This window comes from Perca fluviatilis, chromosome 10, assembly GCF_010015445.1.
Source record: "Perca fluviatilis chromosome 10, GENO_Pfluv_1.0, whole genome shotgun sequence".
Classification (NCBI taxonomy): domain Eukaryota; kingdom Metazoa; phylum Chordata; class Actinopteri; order Perciformes; family Percidae; genus Perca; species Perca fluviatilis.
Window position 1 is genome coordinate 753,405 of NC_053121.1, and position 25,701 is coordinate 779,105.

The window sequence follows — 25,701 nt, forward strand, 5'->3', positions numbered from 1 at the left end:
CCATTTGGCTTGAAATGCCACCTTAATGACCTAAAAAACTGGTCGCATAAAACATTCAAATCCCTTCAGACACGAAACAGGTGCATTAAATGAACATGATGCAGAATTTGCTTTGAAAAGCTTTATTTATAATAACATTTAAAAAGTCATCCAGGGGGCAAGCGAAAACAAAACATTAACAAGATTGAGATCATTTCCTGCTCTTGGCTTGGAGGTGGAGGAATGAATGCAAATGAATCAGACAGAAATTGCTTTAGTTTCAGTGGGTTTAAATGAACTTGTGATAACATTGACGTATTTGAGCACAGAGTTTAGAGAATAACAATGCACGTCTCTCTTTCATACTGCCCACAGAGCACTGACCATCAAACCACATCAGCCAACATCTGCGAGCTGCAGCATAGTGAGAATGACATGATGCTTTTCACAGCCTCTCCCCAAGTACACAAGTGTAAGACTCGTTCTCACGGGGGCGTTGGACAACATTTTCCCCAATTATACTGCAACTATTGCTAATGGACATCTGCCAGAGCTGTAGTCTAACTGAGATGAAAAGTAATGACTGTGCTGCTATACATAGTTGACCATATTGATAGATTATAGGCAAATTAAACATTAAATTGGCCAATAGTTAGATCAAAAACATGATGGTAAAATCATTTATATTTCCAATATATTTAGCATTTTATCATAAAGTAAAATAGCACACCGGTGCAGAGAGTAAGTTCTGTAAACCAATATGAGACCAATTGCTGTGATTAACCTACATCACTATTTTATGCAATGAGAGGCATCTATAAGTAATAAAGGAGACACAGAAATATATATTATTTGAAAAAGAGAGGAAAACAAACGACAAGCTGCAGCTGAGCATCAGAAAGCAAAACACACAAAATGATTTCACTGTGCCAAAATATTTTCTTCTCTGATAAGATGTCAAACAGTGGAGTGAAAGTCACCTCATAAGTCATGTGTTTACCACAAGGACTATGAGGCTGGTCATTCAAAAAATTCTATAAGAATCTCAATCCCTTTTATATTTGTGAGTGAGCATCTGGATGCAGCAAGAAACTGACCTCTATGATACATGTAATCCTTCAGTGAATTCAACAGCTTTGGAGAAATGTTGCGATAACTGGCATAGTAAAGTCTCTTTTGACTCCAATTTCAATCCCAGATGTTTTCAAAAACATCAGCATATTTACTGAGGTTGATTAACCCATTTTAAAAGATGGTGCAAACTGTGTTTTTTTGGCTAAAGTAAAGTGTAATTGCCCATGTTAGAGTTCAGTGGTTAGCCTGTTTATAAGGTAACCAATGCTGCCCCAGTATCCATCAGTGTATCCAATGGTTCGCCCTTTAGTGGGACATTGTTATGCATTTCAAGCCTCACGATTACCCCTTTTATTCTAAGCTATAATCGACAATACCACACTAGCAGGGCTGCTGAACCTATGATTGCGTTTGCTGGACTAATTCTGACTGTTCAAAGTGATATGTTTGCCATGAAAAGATGGTGGTTCAATGTACACCATACAAAAGGCAGGATGGCTGAAGACCTCAGAGTCCATTATGTAGACAAACATAAACACAGTGACCATTAGCAAACTATTCCTACAAAACACATAACAAAGAAATATCTATGGCATATTTATCAAAGTATTTGTTAATTCATTAACTTTAAGTAATATTGCAGCTTTAACATTCCATGGAATGCCCTGTATAAAATCAATGGCAAAAAATGACACACAGTCCATTACATACTGTATGTGGTGTAGAAACTCTTAAGACTTGCAGGTCTCCTGAGTTGGCCCAGGCACTCAAAGGAACCATGACTGGTGGTAGAGGGGCCAGACAGACAGGGAGACGTACCAGGGGCCAGACGGAGGTGATGTGGCCTACACAGAGGCACCGCAGGGGCACTCAACTCTAGTCAGACCCTAGCTAAATTATTTTTCTCTGCACAAGAGATGTTAAACACTGTGTCCTAGACTAATGCTTCATTTATAAACCCACGTCAGGGAACCGGATGTGACAGTAGCTGTTATCAGGGGTGACACCACGCCATATGACATTTAAAACAAAATACTCAGCCAATGAAGATGGCGACTGAGAAAAAATTACTTCTTATTTACAGCTGACAGTACTGCATCCATCACCAAATCACCATACATAGTCACACAGCTTCATATACTGTAAAACAAAGCTGCTATGCCTCCCATTCACCGACCCCAATCTCCTCATTGTTATGATTTCACAGAATACTTTCCCCGCCAGCTGATGACATGCTGCATCCAGAGAGACATCCAGCAGTCACAGCAGCAGCTTTCATTCAAAAGATCCTTCAGTTGCTGCCATTCCATGTGAAACTTTATATTTTTATTGCAATATTTAATACTAAAAAGGGGTCTTTTAAGGTATAAAATGAGCCATAGTCGATGGCTGCCAAGGCCAATAGTTGCATCTAAAACATAAGCATCACAAGTAGTGCCCTTCAGCAATATCTAAATAACTTGAATCCTCTGTGTATAGTCCTGAACAATTATCTACAAATCTCTACAAATTTAGTGTGCTATTATTGTTTATCCCCACTCCAAACTTAGCTATGTTAATGCAAAGAGTCGGATTTGAATAGGCAACACGACAGTACAGTATACTGTATTAACTTGGCTGATGCTGCATGTTCTTCATTTTTATAAACAGAAAAGAACAGTGACACCTAGTGCTTATTTTTAGCAATATTATTTGAACTGATTTAGTTGATCAACAAATAATATATTACTACTTTTGATGGATCTAAAGAAGAAGCATCTTTGGTCAGCCCTGTAGTTCTTACTGCTGCAGCAAGCACAACGTTTATTCAGAAACTAGTCTGAACCCTTGAATTCCTGGGGAACCAAATGGTGCAAGAACGATAACGCATGCAAACTCAAACACCAAAAGCCCAACTCTGTACAACTGCACTGTGTTTTGTTATAAATCACTTTCTGTCTGCTATTGGCCTTTAGCTGTGACTTTAGGTTTCAGAGTACACCCAAGCCCAAACTCTGTGACATAGATGCATCGATTGGTTTTCATCAGCTAGTTGTGGTCATAAATATCCACGGAGCTGTGGGGTCTAGCTCTGAGAGAAGTACTCCAAGACGAGGCGGAGGTGTCCCAAGCGGTCTTTGAGCGAGGTCAGGGACAGGACAGTGGTTTGATAGGCAGGGTCCAGCTGGAGGACCGACAGCAGCCACCAGCACCAAGCCGGACCGTTGGACGAGGCCTAGAGGATCGCAACAAAGAGTTAGAACACAAACATGATTATCATAAAAATGCATAAAGTACCACACCAAGCCTATTAGCCTTTTAAATACAAATCACTTGAAATGACTGCTTCCAAACTGTGGTAGAAGCTGCATTAGCCTGCATTTACACTGCCTGCATCAGCAGTCTTTCCATTCACTCTGAATGGAGGAAGTGGGTTTAGGCTGTGGCAGTGGGTGCCGCAGGTAGGGCTGGGTTTCATTCCAAAATGTTCGATACCGGTACCGATACTAATACCGGGACTTCGATAACTTTTTTTCGATACCAATTTAATAAAACAAAAGAAAATTACACATTACAGCACCATTTTTTATTTCTTTTTTTTAAATGTCAGCTCCTACTACATGAGCCCCGTCTCTGTGTAACAGAGGTTTTCCTGATCGTCTCTATGACGATGGCCCTCAGTCCTTCACACTTGGCATGGTTTATGTGAGGAGGCTCTAGGTGCCTTGAGGTTAAGATAAGATGAAGACCTTGTAGATGTTCCCGACTTCAATGATAAATATCTATATTGTTTGCCTCCCTCCTGGTGGCGTGATTATACGTGATTCTATGTGGCGTGGGGCATGCTGTATAAAGCTGAGTGAATGTACAAGCTACTCTAACTTTTTGGTATGTCTGTGTCTATGCATGTTGTACCAAGAGCTTCTCTGATCAGATTTGTGTTGTAATATATATATTAAAGTAAGGACAACTCATCTTTCATTCATGTACGTGAAGATTGACCGGGAGGTTTCCATATCACCATCTTTTCATGCATACTGTAATGTTTTGGATAATGTTTGTTTCTCACACTCCAACGAGCCAATGTTTTCCATTCATTCAACTGAAACTATATCCCAATGAACATAATGTCTGTTTTTATTGTGGCCAAAGTTAATGTTACCACTGTGCAGTAATGGAATAATGGAGTTCTGAGTGGAGTCTGCACTGCATCCATTAACATAAAACAATAACTGAACTTTGAGAAAAAATAAAAGCAGATATTATTTTCTTTGTAAAGAATTACTTACTAATAGTTTACTTTAATTTGAAATAATGTTAATAGATGAATGGAGCATAGATAAAACAAAATTCAAAAACAACCCCAAATTAAAGGCAGGCTTTGGTGTGCAGGAATGTTTAGTATACATGATTTGGAATAAGTGGAAATGCTAATTAGCCACTACATGTATTTGATGACAGGAAAGTCTGTGGATGCATTCCCCTTTAAGTGGAGGCAACACTTACAGAGGCATAAATAGATGAAAAAATAATAAATCAAATGAACGCCCATTTTTAACGTCGCTATGGTCAATAAGGAAACATGATCATTTCAGTGGTGGACAACATGCCAAAAAACAAGTAAATGCTCAGTGGTTCCTGGACACTGTTGGAGAATGTGTTGTTTTAGAATTAGAGGTACCAGTAAGGCTCCAACCTGAATGTTTTCCTCCTTATCTGGCATGGTGCCGTACTGTCTGTTGATCTGCTCACGAATGCGGCTGCCGAGGCGCTGGTACCAGTCCTGAGCCTGCTGGTACACACTATCATGGAGACTCTCCAAAAGCTCCAACTCACTACCATCAACCTGGAAGAGAGAGGACACACAGACAAGAACAGTCAAGAGGGAGAAGATGTACGGTGTTGGAGTTGTAATATTCTCAGTGCGTATCTTCTTTAGATGTAGCTGTAGTACCCTTACCTTGAGGTCCTCCAGGTACTCTATATCAGCGGTGTGGTAGCCATCTCTCTGACCTCTCTTAAGCACCTTGTATCTGCTGCCACCCACTGCGTCCACAAAGGACCGCCCATCGGGCAGCAGCTCCAGACTGTGGATCTCCAACATGCAGCCATAGTCTGCAAACCTGAAGCACAACCATTCAAATCTTAAATGCATACACCTTTATTTATTTCTTAATGTGATTTTTGCTGTACTAGACAAAACAAACAAAAATTGGGCAGAATGTTTTATACTCGTGCAAAAGAAAGTTGAACAAAATCCGGTTCATTTTGAGCCAAAAATGTTTTCAAACTTTATATATTTTGTGCCTTTTTTCTAGGGACTATCAATAGTTTGGAAGAATACAAACACATACATTTTGTGTCTAATTATTTAAAAATAAATCTTATAATAAAAGAATTTCAAACTCTAAAATTATGATTTAAAAAACCTTGATTGGTCAACAGTGACATGACGTGAGTTACAAAGCATTTTTTGTTCGCCAGAATTCCCCAACACGGCGAAACATTTCTTCACAGGAACAAAAAAGCCGTGAGTATTATTTCCTGCTGCAGGATTCGAAAGCTGTGGAAAGTAACTATGCCGTATTCAATACAACTGTAAGGTACTTTTAATTGAGTATTTTCATTTTCTCCTACTTGCCTATTGTACGTTTTACTTTGCATATTCATATTAATTATACAAAATATTATGAATAATCTACGATGTATTAAAGTGGATAAAGAGGAGACTTGATCCGATGATGAAATTCACAAGCTAGCTGCCAGCTGCCAGGTCAAACTTCTGCTGTTATTTTGGTGAAAGTAACTCAAAAGTAATGCAAAAGTAGTGTAATGCATTACAATTCAGAGACAGTAATATTGTAATATAAGTAATTAATCTGAAAGAACAGTAACTAGTAATCTATAATGTATTACATTTTGGAAGTAACTTGCCCAACACTGCTGGTCAAAGCTAGGGATAGGATGCTTGGTGTAGGAGGGTCTGAGGACCAAGCCAGGGCTACTACCTTCCGTTCACATGAACACATGAAAAACCTCATCTTGTAAGGGGGGGAGGGGGTCCACCGCAGGGTTGTAAATGAGGCAGACTTAGACAAAAAGGTTTATAAACTTGCATAATCAATATAATGAGCTACAGAAACTAAATTATTTTATACAACATTATTTTGCAAATCTTTTGAATATTTCAACATTAGTTTAGATCAGAGATCTTCAACAGGGGCTCCAGGACCCCTAGGGGGCCTTAGAGTTACTGCAGGGGGCCCCACTAAATGATGGTATAATGATTTGTACGTTTTTAAATTTTTGTCAAAAGTCAAAATGTCTTAACATGAATCCAACATATTATAAGCAAATATAAATTGGCCTATTTGTGAAAAAAAGATATTGATGATGGTTTACTGGCCTATAGGTAAGGTAGCCATCCACAGATCCAGTTCATCCTAAGGATTCACTGGGCCACATGTATGTTTAACATTAAAACAGGATTTATATACAGTACAGGCCATTCAATGCGTTTCCTTTATTTTCCTGACTATTTACATTGTAGATTCTCACTGAAGGCATCAAAACTATGAATGAACACGTGGAATTATGTACTTAACAAAAAAGTGTGAAATAACTGAAAACATGTCTTATATTTTAGATTCCTCAAAGTAGCCACCCTTTGCTTTTTTGATAGCGCTGCAAACCCTTGGTGTTCTCTCAATGAGCTTCATGAGGTAGTCACCTGAAATGGTTTTCACTTCACAGGTGTGCCTTGTCAGGGTTAATTAGTGGAATGGTTTCCCTTATTAATGGGGTTGGGACCATCAGTTGTGTTGTGCAGAAGTCAGGTTGATACACAGCCGACAGCCCTATTGGACAACTGTTAGAATTCATATTATGGCAAGAACCAATCAGCTAAGTAAAGAGAAACTAGTGGCCATCATTACTTTAACAAATGAAGGTCAGTCAGTACGGAAAATTGCGAAAACTTTGAATGTGTCCCCAAGTGCAGTCGCAAAAACCATCAAGCGCTACAACGAAACTGGCTCACATGAGGACCTCCTCAGGAAAGGAAGACCAAGAGTCACCTCTGCTGCTGAGGATAAGTTCATCCGAGTCACCAGCCTCAGAAATCACAAGTTAACAGCAGCTCAGATTAGAGACCAGATGAATGCCACACAGTTCTAGCAGCAGACACATCTCTAGAACAACTGTTAAGAGGAGACTGCGTGAATCAGGCCTTTATGGTCCAGTAGCTGCTAGGAAACCACTGCTAAGGAGAGGCAACAAGCAGAAGAGATTTGTTTGGGCCAAGAAACACAAGGAATGGACATTAGACCAGTGGAAATCTGTGCTTTGGTCTGATGAGTCCAAATTTGAGATCTTTGGTTCCAACCACCGTGTCTTTGTGCGACACAGAAAAGGTGAACGGATGGATTCTACATGCCTGGTTCCCACCGTGAAGCATGGAGGAGGAGGTGTGATGGTGTGGGGATGCTTTGCTGGTGACACTGTTGGGTATTTATTCAAAACTGAAGGCATACTGAACCAGCATGGCTACCACAGCATCCTGCAGCGACATGCCATCCCATCCGGTTTGCGTTTAGTTGGACCATCATTTATTTTTCAACAGGACAATGACCCCAAACACACCTCCAGGCTGTGTAAGGGCTATTTGACCAAGAAGGAGAGTGATGTAGTGCATGCCAGATGACCTGGCCTCCACAGTCACCGGACCTGAACCCAATCGAGATGGTTTGGGATGAGCTGGACCGCAGAGTGAAGACAAAAGGGCCAACGAGTGCTAAGCATCTCTGGGAACTCCTTCAAGACGGTTGGAAAACCATTTCAGGTGACTACCTTTTGAAGCTCATCAAGAGAATGCCAAGAGTGTGCAAAGCAGTAATCAGAGCAAAGGGTGGCTACTTTGAAGAAACTAGAATATAAGACATGTTTTCAGTTATTTCACACTTTTTTGTTAAGTACATAATTCCACGTGTTCATTCATAGTTTTGATGCCTTCAGTGAGAATCTACAATGTAAATAGTCATGAAAGTAAAGGAAACGCATTGAATGAGAAGGTGTGTCCAAACTTTTGGCCTGTACTGTAATCACGCCAACAATTATTATTTTAATAGCTTAGTATTCTATGTACTAAAAAAGGTATGTATAAAGGCTTTAGGCCACTCTACATGTTATTGTAGGCCCAGTTAATTATGCAACTAATTTTATACAATACAGCCTATGTAGTAGAGGGTCCCTCTCTTTCGGCTAAGGGGTCCTTGGCTTAAAAAACGTTGAAGACCCCTGGTTTAGATAACTGGATATTTATCAATAATGATGCTGGGGAATTCAATACCATACAGTGGAACTAGGAACAAATGTCTGGTGGAGGATGAAAATGTCCAGCGGACACAGATTGGTGACCATACATACCCCTTGCCATGCTCATAGCTGCACATGCCAAACTTCTTGGTGCCAGTCTCCATGCAGCGACGCATCATCAGCCGATATCGAGGCTCGAAGATGTGCAGGGGGCAGGGCAGTCCAGGGTAGGCCACCGTGCAAACGAATAAAAAAAGAAAAAAAAAGGGGAAGATTAGGGATGTGTGGAGAAAAAGAAAGGAAAGGGGAGGGGGAGGGAAGGAAAGGAAGAAAAAAGAGAGGGGGAGGGGAAGAGAAAAAGAAATAAGGGAGAGAATTGTGAGAATAAGGCACCAGTTAAAGTTTCTAGAACAAATCACAAGTGTAGATGGATGAGGGGAGTGCATACTTGGACAGTTCAGCCATCTCAGCATCATGGACCTGTTTCCTCTCAGCCAACTGTGAGGGGAAAAGGCGGGCCATGATGTCCTGAAGCAGAACTGTGGGGTTGTACTTCCTGTTTTTAAAGAACTGAGAAGAGAAAAGTAAGAGCCATTACAGCGACATCATAATGCTTATTGGCAATTATACATAATGGGCCCTATTTTAAACGATCTGAAACACAAGTATCAAACGTGAAAAGCAAGTAGCTTTGTGGGCGGATCTCGGGCGCTGTTGCTAGGATACCGGCGGGATAAATGACTCTTGCGCCCGACGCAAATCTAAAATGGGTTGGTCTGAAGTAGCTAGGTGTGGTTTGGGCGTAACGTGAAAATAACCAATCAGAGCGTCATCTCACATTCCCTTTAAGAGCAGGCGCGCTTGTTCCGTGGCGGTTATTATGTAATGGCGAGTTGCCTGGCGCACGCCAGCGGGAGCTGTCCGGGATGCGGCAAAGTAATAAATGCCCGTCTTGCGATGTTGCTGCGGCCTCTCGGGCGCATCTCCTCAAGTCTGGAGAAGATTGCTGCAGCCATGGAGCGTGGGCCTCCAAACGCACCACCTGCTCCTGTTGTGCCCCTTCCTCCTCCCCCCACTCCATCTCCATCCACCCGCTCCTCTAGGAGCGCATCGCGCATTATTCCCAGACCAGCCGGCGTCCAATCCCACAGTAGTTCAACATCATGTCTCCTTAATTCCTCTAATATTTCCTCATTTACGTCATCAACACATCCATGATTCATGGAAATGTATAAAACACAACAAGCCATAAAGCATGCTGGGACTTTTTGAGGACTGTACTGTAAAGTGCCTCCTGATCTATCCAAACACCTGAAGCGCATTTTCAGCAATATTTTTCTTTGTTATTATGTATGGTTTGCAAAAATGGGAACTGCTGCGTCCGTGTAGATGAGAGAAGCAAAGTGAATGCGCGTTGTGCACTGGCTACATTATGGCCAAGCATGCGCCCCTAAAATAGCATCTGAATAACGCGCTACTGACTTTAGACCAGGTTTTTCCTGGTCAGTGGCAGAATTGTTTTCTGAAACTGTAAAATAGCACCAGGTAACGTTTGCGCCGGAACACGCCTCCTCTTTTTCGCTGAACCGCCCCCGGGAGCGCAAATACGTTCCCTAATTTACCGACGTGCGTCTGTGGAGGGAAAAGTCCACTGTGCGTCGGGTGCAAAATAGGAATGATACATGCTGAGTGCAAGATAGGGCCCAATATATGCTACGGTAAAACAATCCACTGCATTGCAACAAAAGAAAAAAACACAAGCATTAAAATGTGTACCGGTACTTTGGTTTAACACAGTCCTGCAATCAATTTGTGGATACAAAATATAAATGTATCAATTTGGTATCTCATGTTAATGTCTCAGCTGTGTAAGAAAGTAGACAAATGCATGCATACAGTGGTTATGACAGTACTATTTATTATAGATGGGATCATTTATCACAAGCAAAAAATAGGAACCAGGAAGTTATCCTTTCCTGTACCTTTATGTGAATTTGTTAACAGATTAGAGAGCAAGTATGATTAGTAGATTTGCTCCCCCCTCACTGTCACAAAGCTGCTGATACAGCTCCCCCTGCCTGAGCTAAATGTGGTGCCACAATGCGGAGGCAAAAAAATAACAAAGCATTAACAATTAAGCAGCTTTTACAGATTCTTCTTTGGGCTTTTTTTGAAAGGACAGATGAAGACAGGCAGAGAGAGGGGGGATGACATGCAGCGGTAGGGACTAGGGGTGAGAATCTCTTGGCACCTCACGATTCGATTTACGATTTACGATTAGATTCCAAACCAATTATCGATGCATCTTGATGCAACCATTTTTTTATGTACATTTCCATGCGCGATTTAAAAAAATATATTTATAAATCTGATTTTGCTACTCAGAGTTTGCTAATCACTTCCTAGACAAAGCAACTAGACAAAGCTTAGGTTTTGACATATATTTGTCACACACAAGTTTTAATTAAATGTTTTGTAAACTGAGGTTTTTATTTTGTAGTCATTCCATGCTTAAGCCTTAAATATGCTTGTGAAAGTCACCTTCTCTCAGTAATCTTCCATGTCAGAGGCTCAGTCATGTTTAAAGGTGGAGAATTGGCTTCTTAGAACATGAAACATGAGGTGGTCAGATGTCATGTGATAAAGTAGATGAATAGCCTATATGTCTTTTGCCTAATTATTTTTTGTATGTCTTATAAGATCATGTGTATATATACAAAATTTTATTTTATTTTCTCCTTTTGGCCATTTTTGTATGTTTTTATTCTGCACTCTTGCCTAAACTCTAAGTTGTTGTCTATTATCCCATCCTCTTTCAGTCACTCTGTTTTCTGATTTGTACTTGTCTGGAGACAGTAACTTTTAAATAAAAATCAACACATTTAAAAAAATTTAAATAATTGATTTTTATTAACTTATCTGCATCGAGCATCGAATCGTTCTAGAGAGAATCGCGATGCATCTAAGAATCGATTATTTTTCCCACCCCTAGTAGGGACTGAGCCTTGGCACATGGGGCACACTCTCAACCAGGTGAGCTACCAGGGCGCTCCAACAACTAAACAGCTTTTAAAGTGGAGTCGTCCATGTGCTAAAAAGAGGATCTAGCAACCTTTTTTTGTTTAAAACAGACGTATGACAGTGTCTGTAGGTGGTTACCTCTTGTAGGGGCTGTTTGCAGAGTGGACAGCGGAGGTTGTGGTCCAGACTCCTCTCTATGCAGTTTTTACAGAAGGTGTGACCACAGGGAGTAGTGACTGGCTCAAAAAACAACCTGCAGAGGACAGAAAAAGATAAGTTTATAGCCCAGGAAAGATGTTCATGCTATTTGTCATTACCACAATTATTTTGGTCAATATTGAAATCATAATTTTAATTTAACATGACTGCTCATTAGGAATCGACCAATACTGTTTTTTTCAAGGCCGATACCGATTATTAGTAGTTAATAAAACCAATAACCGATATGCATATACAGTGAAAATGAAAATCTTAAAGTCAAAATTAGGATTTTGGAAGGTTACAAAATCCAACACAAAACTTTGTTTAAATGCTTTAAGCAATTATTTAATAAATTAGAAACTTTCAACATAACACCCAGTAACATAGAGACAGATAGTGTACGCTAAATGTGAGGTGCAAAATAATTGTCGTTCTCAATTACATTGATTTTGTGATTGTTAGGAGCCAAAATCTAAATTGCGATCAAAATTTGAATAATTGCACAGCCGTGGTGCATACTGTATGCGTGCTAACCATTAACCAGTGAGAGGAGAATAGAATCAACCTGATATGTGACACTACAGCAGACAAGGTACAGACAGCAATGCATTAGTGATTAGAGCGAATACTCCAGGACACTGACCTAATGCAGAGAGGGCACTCAAAATCTGACACAGTGAGAACACTTAGACGTTTCTCCCTGCTGTGACCATTTTCACCTAAGAGAGAGAGAGAGAAAATTAAGTTTGCCCCGGCTGAGGACGAGCTAGCAATTGTTATGCAATTTCAAACCATCTGGTGGGTGTTATGGTAAAGTTGATGTAGAAACAGTGACAAAGATGATTCATGATGAGGACACTGATGGTGAAATTGACAGTCAATTTATAATACATGTAAATGTGTGTATGTGTATACACATACCCTTGCCATGCCCATCTTCCTTCCTCATCATCATCTCTTCGTCCTCTTCAGCAGCGGGGAGGAAGGAAACAGCTTGGCAGAGGCTGAGGCAGCACTCAGTACCCGTATCATGCTTCACCTTCGAGCCCTGCAGACAGTTTCTACCGTTAGGAATCACAGTAGATTTGCATTTTATACACTTCCTACTAGGGCTGGGCGATATGGCCTAAAAATAAAATCCCCGATTAAAAAAAAAAAAAAAAATCCGATTTAAGATTAAATTGGTATTTTTCTCCCTCTACTTAAAATCAATCTGCAGATGACAAAAAAAATGTTCAAAACAACTTTTATTTTGTTTTGAATCATACACATACGCACACACGGGGCATGTATACCATTATGATTATTCATGCCAATTTTGTGGAAATATAAATTGGTTTGAGGTTTTTTTTTTTTTGGGGGGGGGGCTGTTTTCACACATACAGGTAATTCACTTCTCGTTCCTCGCTAAAAGTTCAAATCATTTTAACGTTATTGCGCAACCTTGCCCCTATTTTCACCTGTTGCTGAGTAATGTAGGTTAACATCCCATGGTCTCTTGAATGTAGCATACCTGTAGCAAGCTCCTTCGTAGCGATAAAAACAAATGTCGAAGCGGAGCTCCGTGCTACAGAACAGCGATTCCAAGTTGTTTAAGCCGCTACAGACCTCCGTCACAGCTCGGTTGTATCAGTGGCTTTTAGTAGATGTGTTGAGCCGCAAAAGAGTTCCTCAACACCGCCTCTGGTGCCCCGCATGGTGCTCCTTCAGGTCAGCTGTAGCTGGTGGTTCAGTTATCCGAGAATAGGGGACTCTCAGCCGGGGACAGTGCACCGCGAGTGGCCAGTCATTTCGGCGGAGATTACAGATAAGTAAGTAATGAAACGACTGGTTAAGAAAATAATTAATGTTAGTCCCTGTCGCTGCCATGTTGTTTGTGTATCTCTATGGCAAACGCGCGGGGGGAGGGACATTGACATATAGGGATGAGCCCATTCGGAGCTACGGGAGCCCAGAGGGAAGCGTCGGCGGATGTTAAGGAGAAAATCGATTTTTCATTTAAACAAATCCACGTTAACTACACATTTGAGTTAATCGATAAAATCGATTTATCGCCCAGCCCTACTTCCCACAACCAAGCGTTAAAGTGGACACAAGAGCCGTTAACATTCTCCTCACCCAGCTTACCTGGTGTGCCTCTCTCCTCCCTTTTCCCTCTCCCTCATCTCCACGTGGATGTTTGAGCCCCTCAGGGTGACTAGGCCCCTGGGAGTCACTGACGCTGGTAATGGGGCAGGGACCTTTCAGGTACTCGGACACCACTTGCAAGATACAGGACGCCTCGTCTGGCAATGCCAAGCCCTCTGCCTCCAGAATCTGCCATGTGGATCCATGTCATGAAACAAATGAGTCACATATACTGTAGGTGTTAAGATAAATGGGTTTGTTTTCACCCAGTGCTGTAAACTCAAATTAAAAATAAATTTAAAAAAAATTATACACTTTGCATGTAAAATGTAAAATTAACTAATTTCTAAAATTAGAAGATTGAAGATATAGTATTTCAATTACAACAGTGTATTATGGCCAATGTAGGTTAAAAAAAGAAGAATAGAATAAACTCCAAGATTTAATTTACTAATTTAAAACTCTGAGCCACGTCACTTCACAAGGTTGGAACAACCTCATCACACCTCATCACCGCTTGCCGCGTATGCAGTGGATGGCCTCATCAAATTATACTTTGCAATCGGTGTTTCACCTATTTAGCAGTTCTGTCTTATTTCATTTATAATTATGTTCAGACATCAATCAGAATGTCTTGTATTGGAGATTTGTTATTTTGTTTGTGATTGCTATTATTGTGATAATTATTATGATGTGATATCAGATAGGGTGACGTGGTCTGTAGGCGTGGGGAGCCCTTTAATTTAGGACAGGTGAACAGGTGTTTAGGGTAGCGAAAGAGTAAATCATTTTCAACCGTGTAACAACAGAGTACTTGTTATAGAGTATTTACGCATTATGTTTTTTTGCAAACGGCATTTGTCTTTACAACATTGGTGATGCGGAGCATTTTAGTAAAGCCACTGTAGCAAAGCGCCATCAGAAGAGTGTGACTCGATCGCAAACGTGTTTTAAACGTTTTTAAAAAAGGAGTTCCACAGTATTGCAGGTGAATGAGGTAAACCCTTATGTCCTTTGAAATAAAAGTTTATGGATTAGGCTATAATTCTGATAATGATAGTGCTGCAGCCTCAGATTGGGATTAGTAGGCCTAGGACTTTTTCACCCGCAGGATTGCACCTAAATGAAATAGATTATAGGTTCAATACCATTTCACCAGTAATGTTAGGCTATCTTATGATTAAATATGATATACACTATATTGGAATATATGCATTTACTCTAGCAGCAATTTTCTCCCACGTAAATTCTCTCTTTTGCAGCACCCGCTGTGTTGCTTTTTTTTTTACCTCGCTGTATGTGTCCATGAGTATTTCTGCCGACCCGTTTGTTTATGGTTGTTACCATGGTGAATCGTAGAATCATGGCTCCATTCATGCTGCCTTTTTATTGTGGGGGTGCACACGCCTGAACATACTCTGAGTTGATTGAACCAACTCAAATCAGCTGTTCTGAAACCGAAAATTCAGAGTTTCCCATCTCAGGGTAAATCAACTCAGACATCAGGGTTAGACTCAAAGTTTGTTAAACCTTCTACCTGAAATACCACCCGGAACAGCTGATTTGAGTTGGTTCAATCAACTCAGAGTAGGTTCACTCAGGGTTACGCGCGTGCACAACCACTATAAAAAAGGCAGCATGAATGGAGTCTAGGGCTGCAACAACGAATCGATAAAATCGATGAAATTCGATTATTAAAAAAGTTGGCAACGAATTTCATTATCAATTCGTTGTGTCGCGCAACTATTACGCCACTCAGTCGCGGAGATAAAAAAAAAAGCCCGGAGAGAGCCGTAACGTTGTTCTGAAACACATGGCGGAGGCAGAGAAATCAGTACGACCTAAGTCATCCAAGGTCTGGGAGCATTTCACACTAAATAAATTGAAAATGTGTTAATTGCAAGATAAGCAAAAGCGACATGGCATGGCACGGGCGCACCACGGTGATGATTCAGCACCTAAAACGTAAACATGTTGGAGTCCTTGATGAGGAGGAAGGGAGATCAACAGCAGGGTGAAGTCACTACACTATCCTACTTCTGTTCCGGTCTGAAGTGAGGAACGTAACGTCCCTCTTCTGGTGCTGGTGTGGTATTTACTCGTTATCCAGCTGACTAGCATGACAAGCTAGCGTTAGCTCGTTAAACAGTAGTAAAGCAGGGCTGGTATAGTTTGCAAGACTAAAGACACGGTTTTATTCACTCGCCTTTTTTTTTGGCCCATTAATTTTTTAATCTGTTGTCATGTATATATTTTGTGCTTTGTCCCATATCAGTTATTGTTGACAAATATTTTTCTGTGTGTTGTATAAATGAACTTAACTTGCACTTACTACAATGATGGTAATAATTTAATGAATAAGCTTCAAGTGTGTGTGTGTGTGTGTGTGTGTGTGTGTGTGTGTCTTGTCTGTATCTGCTCTTGGGTTACTTACCTTTACACAACTATTAACTAAAACAAGTATGTATGTAAGTAAGTATGTATTGAGTTGAAATTAATGCTTTTGTTTTTTTATCCGATTCGTCGATTAATCGAAAAAAATAATCGACAGATTAATCAATTAATAAAATAATTGTTAGTTGCAGCCCTAATGGAGTCATGATTCTACGATTCACCATGGTAACAACCACAAACAAACTGGTCGGCGGAAATACTCATGCGCACAAACAGCGAGTTTGAACCTACTGTCTGTGGTTTGAACATGCATTTCGTTAAAAAAGCAAGACAGCGGCTGCTGCTGCAACAGAGAGAGAATTGGTGTGGGAGAAAATTGCTGCTCGAGTCAATGCGTAAGCATTAACAGTGTATCAATTTCATATTTAATCACAGTTAACTTAGAATATTACTGGTGAAAACTGGAATTGTCTTACACCTATAATTTTATTTTGGTGCAATCCTGTGGGCGAAAAAGTAAACTACTACTAATCCCATTCTGAGGCTGCAGAACCATGATCATTAACAGAACTATAATGTATAATAATTTATTTATTTTTAATGGCTCTCACTGGTTTGTGTCCAGGGAACACGTTTAAAAAACGTTTCAGAGCAAGTCACACTTTTCTGACGGCTCTGCATACAGTGGCTTTACTATTACAGTATGATCCGAATACACACCAATAAAGAAAACTGCCGTTGCGACACAAAGAATCTGCTTGGATGTTAAAAAAACTGAAAACTGGTCCTCCGCTGGTACTTCTGGGCGACTTCAACATCCAGACAGAGAAGTCAGCTACCTTTCTTCACCTTCTCTCTTCTTTTGCCCTCTCACTCTCTCCTTCACCACCCACTCACAAAGCTGGCAACCACCTAGATCTCATATTCACCAGAAACTGCTCTACATCCAACCTCACTGTTACCCCACTCCATACCTCAGACCATTTCTTACTCTCTTACTCTCTACCACTCTCCCAAGCTCACAACCATATCTCAAGAGACACCGTACCTGTCCACCGTAATATTCGTTCACTCTCTCCTTCTTCTCTGGGGGCATGTACTCTATCTACCCTCCCTCCATCTCTCTCTCGACTCTTTCTTACTCATGCCTCCCAACGCTGCCACAGACACTCTACTCTCTACTCTATCCTCCTCTCTTGACTCTCTCTGCCCTCTTACTTCACGACAGGCTCGCAAGTCCTCCCCAGCACCGTGGTTATCTGACTCAGTACGTGCAGAAAGATCAACTATACGGGCAGCGGAAAGGAAATGGTGGAAATCTGAATACCTAGATGATCTGCTTACCTATCAATCTCTTCTTTCCTCCTTCGCTGCCTCTATTTCTGCAGCAAAAAGCTCTTTTTATCAAACCAAAATTGAATCCTCTTTTTCAAAACCCAAAAAACTTTTTTCCATCTTCTCTAACCTGCTAGATTCCCCCAGTCCACCTCCTCCCTCCTCCCTCCTACCAACCCACTTTGTCAACTACTTTGTAAAAAAGATAGATGACATACACTCTTCATTCACCACCCCTTCCGAAATCACATTACCATCCATCACATCCAGTACTCTTTCCTCTTTCACCCCTCTATCTCCAAATCAAATTCTTACTTTGATTACCTCTGCCCGCCCAACCACCTGCCCCCTGGATCCTATCCCTTCTCACCTCCTCCAGTCCATTGCTCCTGACCTTCTTCCTTTCCTCACTCATCTCATTAACATCTCCTTGTCAACTGGCTGTTTCCCCGATGCCCTTAAAGAGGAAAGAGTGACCCCACTACTCAAAAAACCAACACTTGACTCCTCTGATGTCAATAACTATAGACCCGTCTCCCTTCTTCCATTTCTATCTAAGACTCTTGAGCGTGCCATTTATAATCAACTCTCTCCACCAGAACAACCTTCTTGATCCCCACCAGTCTGGCTTCAAGGCTGGTCACTCAACAGAAACTGCCCTCCTTGCGGTCACTGAGCAGCTTCACATCGCTAGAACAACCTCTCTCTCTTCCATCATCATCTTTCTGGACCTTTCTGCTGCCTTCGACACAGTGAACCACCAGATCCTCATTTCGACACTCCAGAATCTGGGTGTCTCAGGCTCTGCGCGCTCTTTGCTGAGATCTTACCTGGCAGACCAAAACTACCGGGTAACTTGGAGAGGATCTACAGTACAACCCAAACGTTTGGACACACCTTCTCATTCAATGCGTTTCCTTTATTTTCATGACTATTTACATTGTAGATTCTCACTGAAGGCATCAAAACTATGAATGAACACATGTGGAATTATGTACTTAACAAAAAAGTGTGAACTAACTGAAAACATGTCTTGTATTCTAGTTTCTTCAAAGTAGCCACCCTTTGCTCCGATTACTGCTTTGCACACTCTTGTCATTCTCTTGATGAGCTTCAAGAGGTAGTCACCTGAAATGGTTTTCCAACAGTCTTGAAGGAGTTCCCAGAGATGCTTGGCACTTGTTGGCCATTTTGTCTTCACTCTGCGGTCCAGCTCATCCCAAACAATCTCGATTGGGTTCAGGTCCGGTGACTGTGGAGGCCAGGTCATCTGGCGCAGCACTCTCTCCTTCTTGGTCAAATAGCCCTTACACAGCCTGGAGGTGTGTTTGGGGTCATTGTCCTGTTGAAAAATAAATGATGGTCCAACTAAACACAAACCGGATGGGATGGCATGTCGCTGCAGGATGCTGTGGTAGCCATGCTGGTTCAGTATGCCTTCAATTTTGAATAAATCCCCAACAGTGTCACCGGTAAAGCACCCCCCACACCATCACACCTCCTCCTCCCTGCTTCACGGTGGGAACCAGGCATGTAGAATCCATCCGTTCACCTTTTCTGTGTCGCACAAAAACACGCGGTTGGAACCAAAGATCTCAAATTTGGACTCATCTGACCAAAGCACAGATTTCCACTGGTCTAATGTCCATTCCTTGTGTTTCTCGGCCCAAATAAATCTCTTCTGCTTGTTGCCTCTCCTTAGCAGTGGTTTCCTAGCAGCTACTTGACCATGAAGGCCTGATTTGCGCAGTCTCCTCTAAACGGTTGTTCTAGAGAGGTGTCTGCTGCTAGAACTCTGTGTGGCATTCATCTGGTCTCTAATCGCAATTTTCCGGACTGACTGACCTTCATTTGTTAAAGTAATGATGGCCACTCATTTCTCTTTACTTAGCTGATTGGTTCTTGCCATAATATGAATTCTAACAGTTGTCCAATAGGGCTGTCGGCTGTGTATCAACCTGACTTCTGCACAACACAACTGATGGTCCCCACCCCATTAATAAAGGGGAAAAAATCATAAAACGATGGATTGTAAAGTTTGTAAGTACACCAGAAGTTTATTTAAATAACACTTGCCTGCTGGCTTCTGCTCTCTGCTGTTGTTGCTGCTGTAAGACGAGTGCTTAGGGCCGTCTACAAATTACAACACCGAAAAGAGATGCAACAAAAATATTTTTTAATTTAACTTTTTGTTTTTAAGTATGTGCTGTAGTATAACTAGCAGGAGACAAGTAATAATTGAGGTAAGTTTGGAGACGTTACCTTATTTAATCATTAAATTAATAAATATTTTTGTTTTATCTCTTTTCAGTGTAGTAATATGTGGACGGCCCTAAGCACTCGTCTAACTGCAGGTAGCAGCAGCAGCAGAGAGCAGAAGAGAGCAGGCAAGTGTTCAGAAACTTCTGGTGTACTTACAAACTTTACAATCCATCGTTTTATGAGTACATAACCTATTTGTACTAGTGTAGACGTTTGGTATCATTTCGGGCATTATTAGTGGGGTCATTTACGAGATACAAACGTGGGTCCATTAGCCTCTGCGCTAAGCTATTCAGCTGATAACGCTACTCTACGCTAACTCTTCCAATGTTAGACCCAGGTGAAAAAAGCTTCTGGGGGGGTGTTTGGCTCGAGGTCATGGTGCAAAGGACCCTAGGGTGAAATTACTCCGAACCATCACTTTAACCCTGACAAGGCACACCTGTGAAGTGAAAACCATTTCAGGTGACTACCTCATGAAGCTCATTGAGAGAACACCAAGGGTTTGCAGCGCTATCAAAAAAGCAAAGGGTGGCTACTTTGAGAAATCTAAAATATAAGACATGTTTTCAGTTATTTCACACTTTTTTGTTAAGTACATAATTCCATATGTCTTCATTCATAGTTTTGATGCCTTCAGTGAGAATCTACAATGTAAATAGTCATGAAAATAAAGGAAACACATTGAATGAGAAGGTGTGTCCAAACTTTTGGCTTGTACTGTATATGTATCGAAAATGAGAGGATTCATCTCAAGGGGTTATCTATGAAAATACTCGGAAATTGCCCTTGGATGTTACCAGCAATATCCTTGCATCGGTCCATTGTTGTTCCTGATGCACAAAGCTAGGCTATCACCTCATCCAAATGAATATATTGTTTTCTTCTGAATGGACATTGTCGCTTCAAAGTTCGTATGCTTATGATAATGGTGATTCTGGGATAAAGTTACGAGTACATCCTTATTGCTGAATATGGATGCAAAGTATAATTTGATAAGGTCATTCGCTGCATGCTGAGGTTGATCCAACCTTGGAAAGGGAAGCAATGTGGTTCCTTGACAGTTTGTTTAAAAGAGTTTTTCTTCTTTTCTTTTAATTTTTTCAGAAGTTAAGAAGTATCAATACTTCTACTATTACTACCACTTCACTGATGATAATAATAATAATAACAATAATAATAATAATAATAATAAAATACAAACCCCACACAAATTAAAACTAAAGTGATTTTTAAAGCAAAGCAAAATTAGAAACTAATGAAACAATCTCTATAAAACCTCTAATTATTATAGTTCTGAACATATGAATCATAATTTCATGATTTCATGATAATCAACTCTGTCTCATCATTAATTAATGAGTTAATTGATCACCTCACAGATATGTACGTGATGTGTGCAGGTCTGATAACAATGCTATGGGGGCAATCTGTGATACTTTAACTCTACAAGGCCAAAGCTGTTTAATTAAACTTGCTACTTGTCAGTCTGCATCTCACTTGCATAAAAGACAACAAAAAAAAACATACAATTTTATAATTTTATACAAATACTACCCTCACCAGTTTATACAATAGATCCCACGTGTTCCAATTCACGTCTCGGTGTAACTTTACATTAAATGCACCTCTGATGAGCAGTCAGTAAGATGAACAAACCTTCTTGATCTGGCTCTTTGCAGGGACAAAGTCAGCATGAAGTTTTAGGCAACGGTAGAACTGGATGAGGGCATCTGTTTGCTGACCCATTTCCAGCAGTACATTCCCTTTACGAAAGAAGCCCTGCATAGAGAGAAAAGTTACATCAGCACATGACTGCATGTAGGAGTCAATGACACACAAAAGCGTCTTACAGCAGAGAACATAACAATTCTAATCAATCTCATCAATACGTTTATCTAAATTACGTTGTAGTATGTTAACACTTATTTTCCCTCACTTTTGCTAAAGCTAAATGCTTGATGAGTGATGTGTGATGTGACATTTTTATGTGATATAACAAATCTCCAGAAAAAGATATGAAACAATATAAATGATTGTAGACCGTTGGAATTTCTGCATTTGCAGTGAGCCACCCACTGGCATGACATTAGGATATCAGTAGCTGTTTGCATAACTGTGTAAATGACATAACATCAATACAAGTAGAGGTCAGCTTTGCACACAAAGACAAAAAAAGGAAGGGGGAAAAGCCGGCACCGTTTCTTTATGGTTACGTGTGTGCCATTACATGCATGTTACAAAACCAACCAGTGGAGTGCATGTTGGGTTAGATTCAGCTCAGGCGTGAACTGTAAATGGATAACATCAACAGATTTGCTTGTGTGGAAAAAGACATCATAAAGCAAGAATTAATGTGTCTGTCCAACACTGTCAATGTGTCTCACCTCAGCCCAGCTAGGACGAAGGCAGCAGAGGTAGTCGAGGTCTGTCAGAGCATCAGAGAAACGCATCAGGCCCCAGTTAGCTTCAGCTCTGTACACCTTCAAACTCTGATCATCTGGGACTATGGACGCAAAAAACAAACAGAAGAAAGAAAGAGAGGATATATAATTTGACCAGTTCTTTGAAGAATGGTGGCTTTAATGCTTAGACTCTATTTGCACGCCTTTCTACACACAAACATTGAACATGTAATGATAGGCACGGAGCAGCAGCCTGCAGAACAAGTGGTTCTGCTTGCTTTAAAACATGAAGGAAATCCAAACACTGCAAAGCAAGACCTCACTGATATGCATTAAATGCTATTTCTTAGTCGCATCTGTTTTAAGATTGTAAAAATGCAATTCATATAAGCTTTCAATAAAAAAAATTTTGTTCTTGAATACTAAAACAATGTTACAGGTATCAGATTGGAACAAAATTCTGACTGATGGGGAGTTTAGGTATCAGGGGAGAAGATGTGCAGTGTAGAGTAGGTGTATCCCTACCCAAAACATTTCTTTCTTTCTTTGATGCTCAGGTTTTGTCGTCAGGATTTGTACACAGAAAAGTTAGTGTAAATTGTGTGTTTACCGCTACATAAATGTTGTATGTGCACAACCACTTCCTATTTCTATTGACCTTTAAGTGTGCTTATGTGTCAAGTATCACAAATACTCCAATATACCTGCGACACCAGTGTGCATTCAAGGTTCAAAGTCGCTATTACCTAAAGCTGTTGCTCCAGGCCAGCCATGCTTATATTTGACAATGTGCAGGCCTTAATTACACAGGGTTCATACAGCTTTTTAAGAGTAAAGTTCAAGCACTTTTTAAACACTTTCAAGACTTTGTACAAACCCTGAATTACAGTGCTTAACAACGCCCACATTATGAAATAATAAATTACAAAGTCAAGGCACGACCTCAAACTTCCAATGACAAGAGAAAAGCTGATGTTAACAAATCTGCCCAGAGATCATTACACAAGAACCAAGAGGGCAAGAGCAAGGGAAGTAGCAGTATTTAATTGGGTTGACAGACATGGCAAATGTAGGTTATTCAACAGGATGCTGCTTCACTGAAGCACAAACACTCCTACCGTCCCCAGGACACCTACTGGCTAGACAAACTCATCTAGGGCAGAAGTTGTCCCTCTTACCTCCTCACTGCTGCATGGAGAAAATAAGGGCAATTGCACACAAAGGCAACTGCATTGGATCAGTTACCAAACAGATCAAGTAGTAAAGAGGGTCTGTTTGCAGAGGTGTTTCTATGAATCCTGCAAAACATATTACACCACATCCTCTTAAACATTCCCTCCAATTACAACCATGATTTGCCTTCAGAAATGTACAGAAAGCTTGCCCTAAAATCAGGAATTGGGCCTGTCCAATATTTGTTTTCAGATAACAGCTGTGTGACTGACATAGACAGAAGGAGAACATGTTAAACCAGACTAATGTAGCTTAACTTCCTCCAGTGCATCTTTATTATTCTGCACATAAAATTAGTTTAATTGTTTGTTCTTTGCCTAAATGGTTCACTATGTACACAAAGGAAAACTCTTAAGAGTCAGGAAGAAGGCGCGTCTGAAGACTGTTTACTGACCCAGTTATACATTCAGGGCATCAATAGCCTTGGGCAGTGGATATAATGAAGCCCACGGCATCCGAATCTGTAGGCTACTTGAGACACCTCCTGTACCTCCCTCTGTGCACATTATGACTGTGTTCTGGAGAGCAGACTGGGATGCACCATCAGTCACCATCACTGGCCACCAGCACAAACTGTGAGCAGTGCGTAAAAGTGGGACTCCAAGCTGGACTCCTCCTTACTGAAGTGTGATCTTTGTTAACTGTTCATCCAAGCAGACTTGCAGGCATCCCTTTAGCACTGAACCTAAATATACACCAAACAAACGTCTGTATTCATTGTGTCTGCGGTTGTTATGATGTTATGTTATGATGTTATGCATGCGTCCCTTACCTAAGTGTAGCGCCTCGTTCGCAATTCGTAAAGCTTCCATGAAGTCGTTGGCTTTGAGCTTCTCCTGTATTTGGCACTTCGTCTTTGTCTCGTCGGGGCAGCACTTTTCAACGACGCTGATAAGCAAAACGTTGTTCTTCATGATTTTCACCTCTCTTTGTTTTAACCTCTCTTTGCACGACGGGCATCTGGACGGAAGGTAGCCCCCCACGCATCTCCGGCAGAACGTGTGGCCGCACGACATGGTCACCGGCTCGGCCATCAGGAAGAGGCAGAGCGGACACTCCAGCAGATCCATGGTGGATGGCTTATGTCACCGGAAAAACGTCCAACTGGACAATGGGTTGCTTTTTTCTTCAAAGCAACGCGGACGGAAGAGCTTGTCTGTGTAATAGTAATGCATGGACCATTGAAATAACACACGGTGACAACTAGCGACACGGTAAATGGGTCCCTTCTTTGATAATCTCCTCAAACCCGGTCGGTTTCTGTCTAGCTAGGCTAATTTTACAGCTAATTTAAGATAGAATATGCTTACTTTACAAATTCCCTTTGTAGCCTAGATAAAAATGTATCCATTGACACTCTTCATTCTCAGCCCTAACTTAGTCTTTGGTTTGGGGCACATACCGTCTACCCCTTTCAAGCAGGTTGAATAAAAGAAACCTCGGCTCAGTGCGCCGCTTTCCTCCACGGACCACGACACAATCTGTTTTCATTGATATTCTTTCTTTTTAGTTGCCCGTATCCGCTTTTAACCCCTGTTACGACGTATCTACGGTCACAAAGCTGGGTTACTGTGGAACACCATTACATTACATAAATAAAGACCACGTGACACAGCAGCGCGCAATCCGATTGGACGAAAGGATGGCGTTCCGCCCTGTTGTGAAACACAAGGATGCCAAGTTTCATAACATAATTTCTGCGACAAAAGTTCTTGGCGTTTTATTGGGTATATTTAACACATCTTGGGGGTGGGCGGACATGAGTTAATAGTCTCGTGCGTGTAGTCGATGGAGTAATAATTCAACTAAAGAGCGCAGGATATGGAAATGACCCTGTCGCGGTGCAGGGAATCCCAGTAGAGGGTAACAACAGTAAGGGGGCGGGGTGGCAGGATGACATAAACCCAGTCGTGTTCATCCCATAGCGTGTGTGAAATAGGTTCATCCCCAGTTTTTCCTTACATACCTGAAAGAATAGGCCACGTGCAAACATGACAACATATTATTTTAAAAAGAAAAGAGCTAACAAAAAGTCTCTGTGGTGTTGCAAATTGCACAAGCCGCCTAAATTGTTGTTATTGGCAATGCTGCAAAGCAGATCAATGTATTAAATAAACCTCTGGACATCTGTGTCAGGTGGAATCTGTCTCATGGAAGCCATTCTGGGACAATGAAATGAGGCTGGAGCTTACAGGTAGCCTGACAAAAACACTTCTTATAGTCACATTATAGCCTGCTGCCTCAGAGGGTCACAAACGTACCACATACCCCCATGCAAAAAGCATGCTTTATATAGCATGTACAGAAAGAAAGATAAGTCAAAAATTTGCCTAATCTTCATTAGCGCATAATGCTCAACAGAAACGGAAAGGTGTTA

The 25,701-nt window shown here is 41.0% G+C and overlaps 1 protein-coding gene across 1 annotated transcript; it reads right to left on the reverse strand.

Annotated features, from left to right (window-relative positions):
• Positions 1-117: 117 nt before the first annotated feature.
• Positions 118-24,919, reverse strand: lonrf1 (LON peptidase N-terminal domain and ring finger 1). Its single transcript, XM_039813825.1, has 12 exons — positions 24,097-24,919; positions 22,074-22,192; positions 21,346-21,468; positions 13,696-13,884; positions 12,490-12,616; positions 12,212-12,287; positions 11,506-11,620; positions 8,783-8,916; positions 8,458-8,598; positions 4,994-5,156; positions 4,730-4,879; positions 118-3,268 (listed from the first exon to the last, which is right to left on the reverse strand). The coding sequence occupies exons 1-12, from the start codon at positions 24,392-24,394 to the stop codon at positions 3,119-3,121; spliced, it is 1,785 nt and encodes a 594-aa protein (XP_039669759.1). The 5' UTR covers positions 24,395-24,919; the 3' UTR covers positions 118-3,118.
• Between the last annotated feature and the right edge of the window lie 782 nt (positions 24,920-25,701).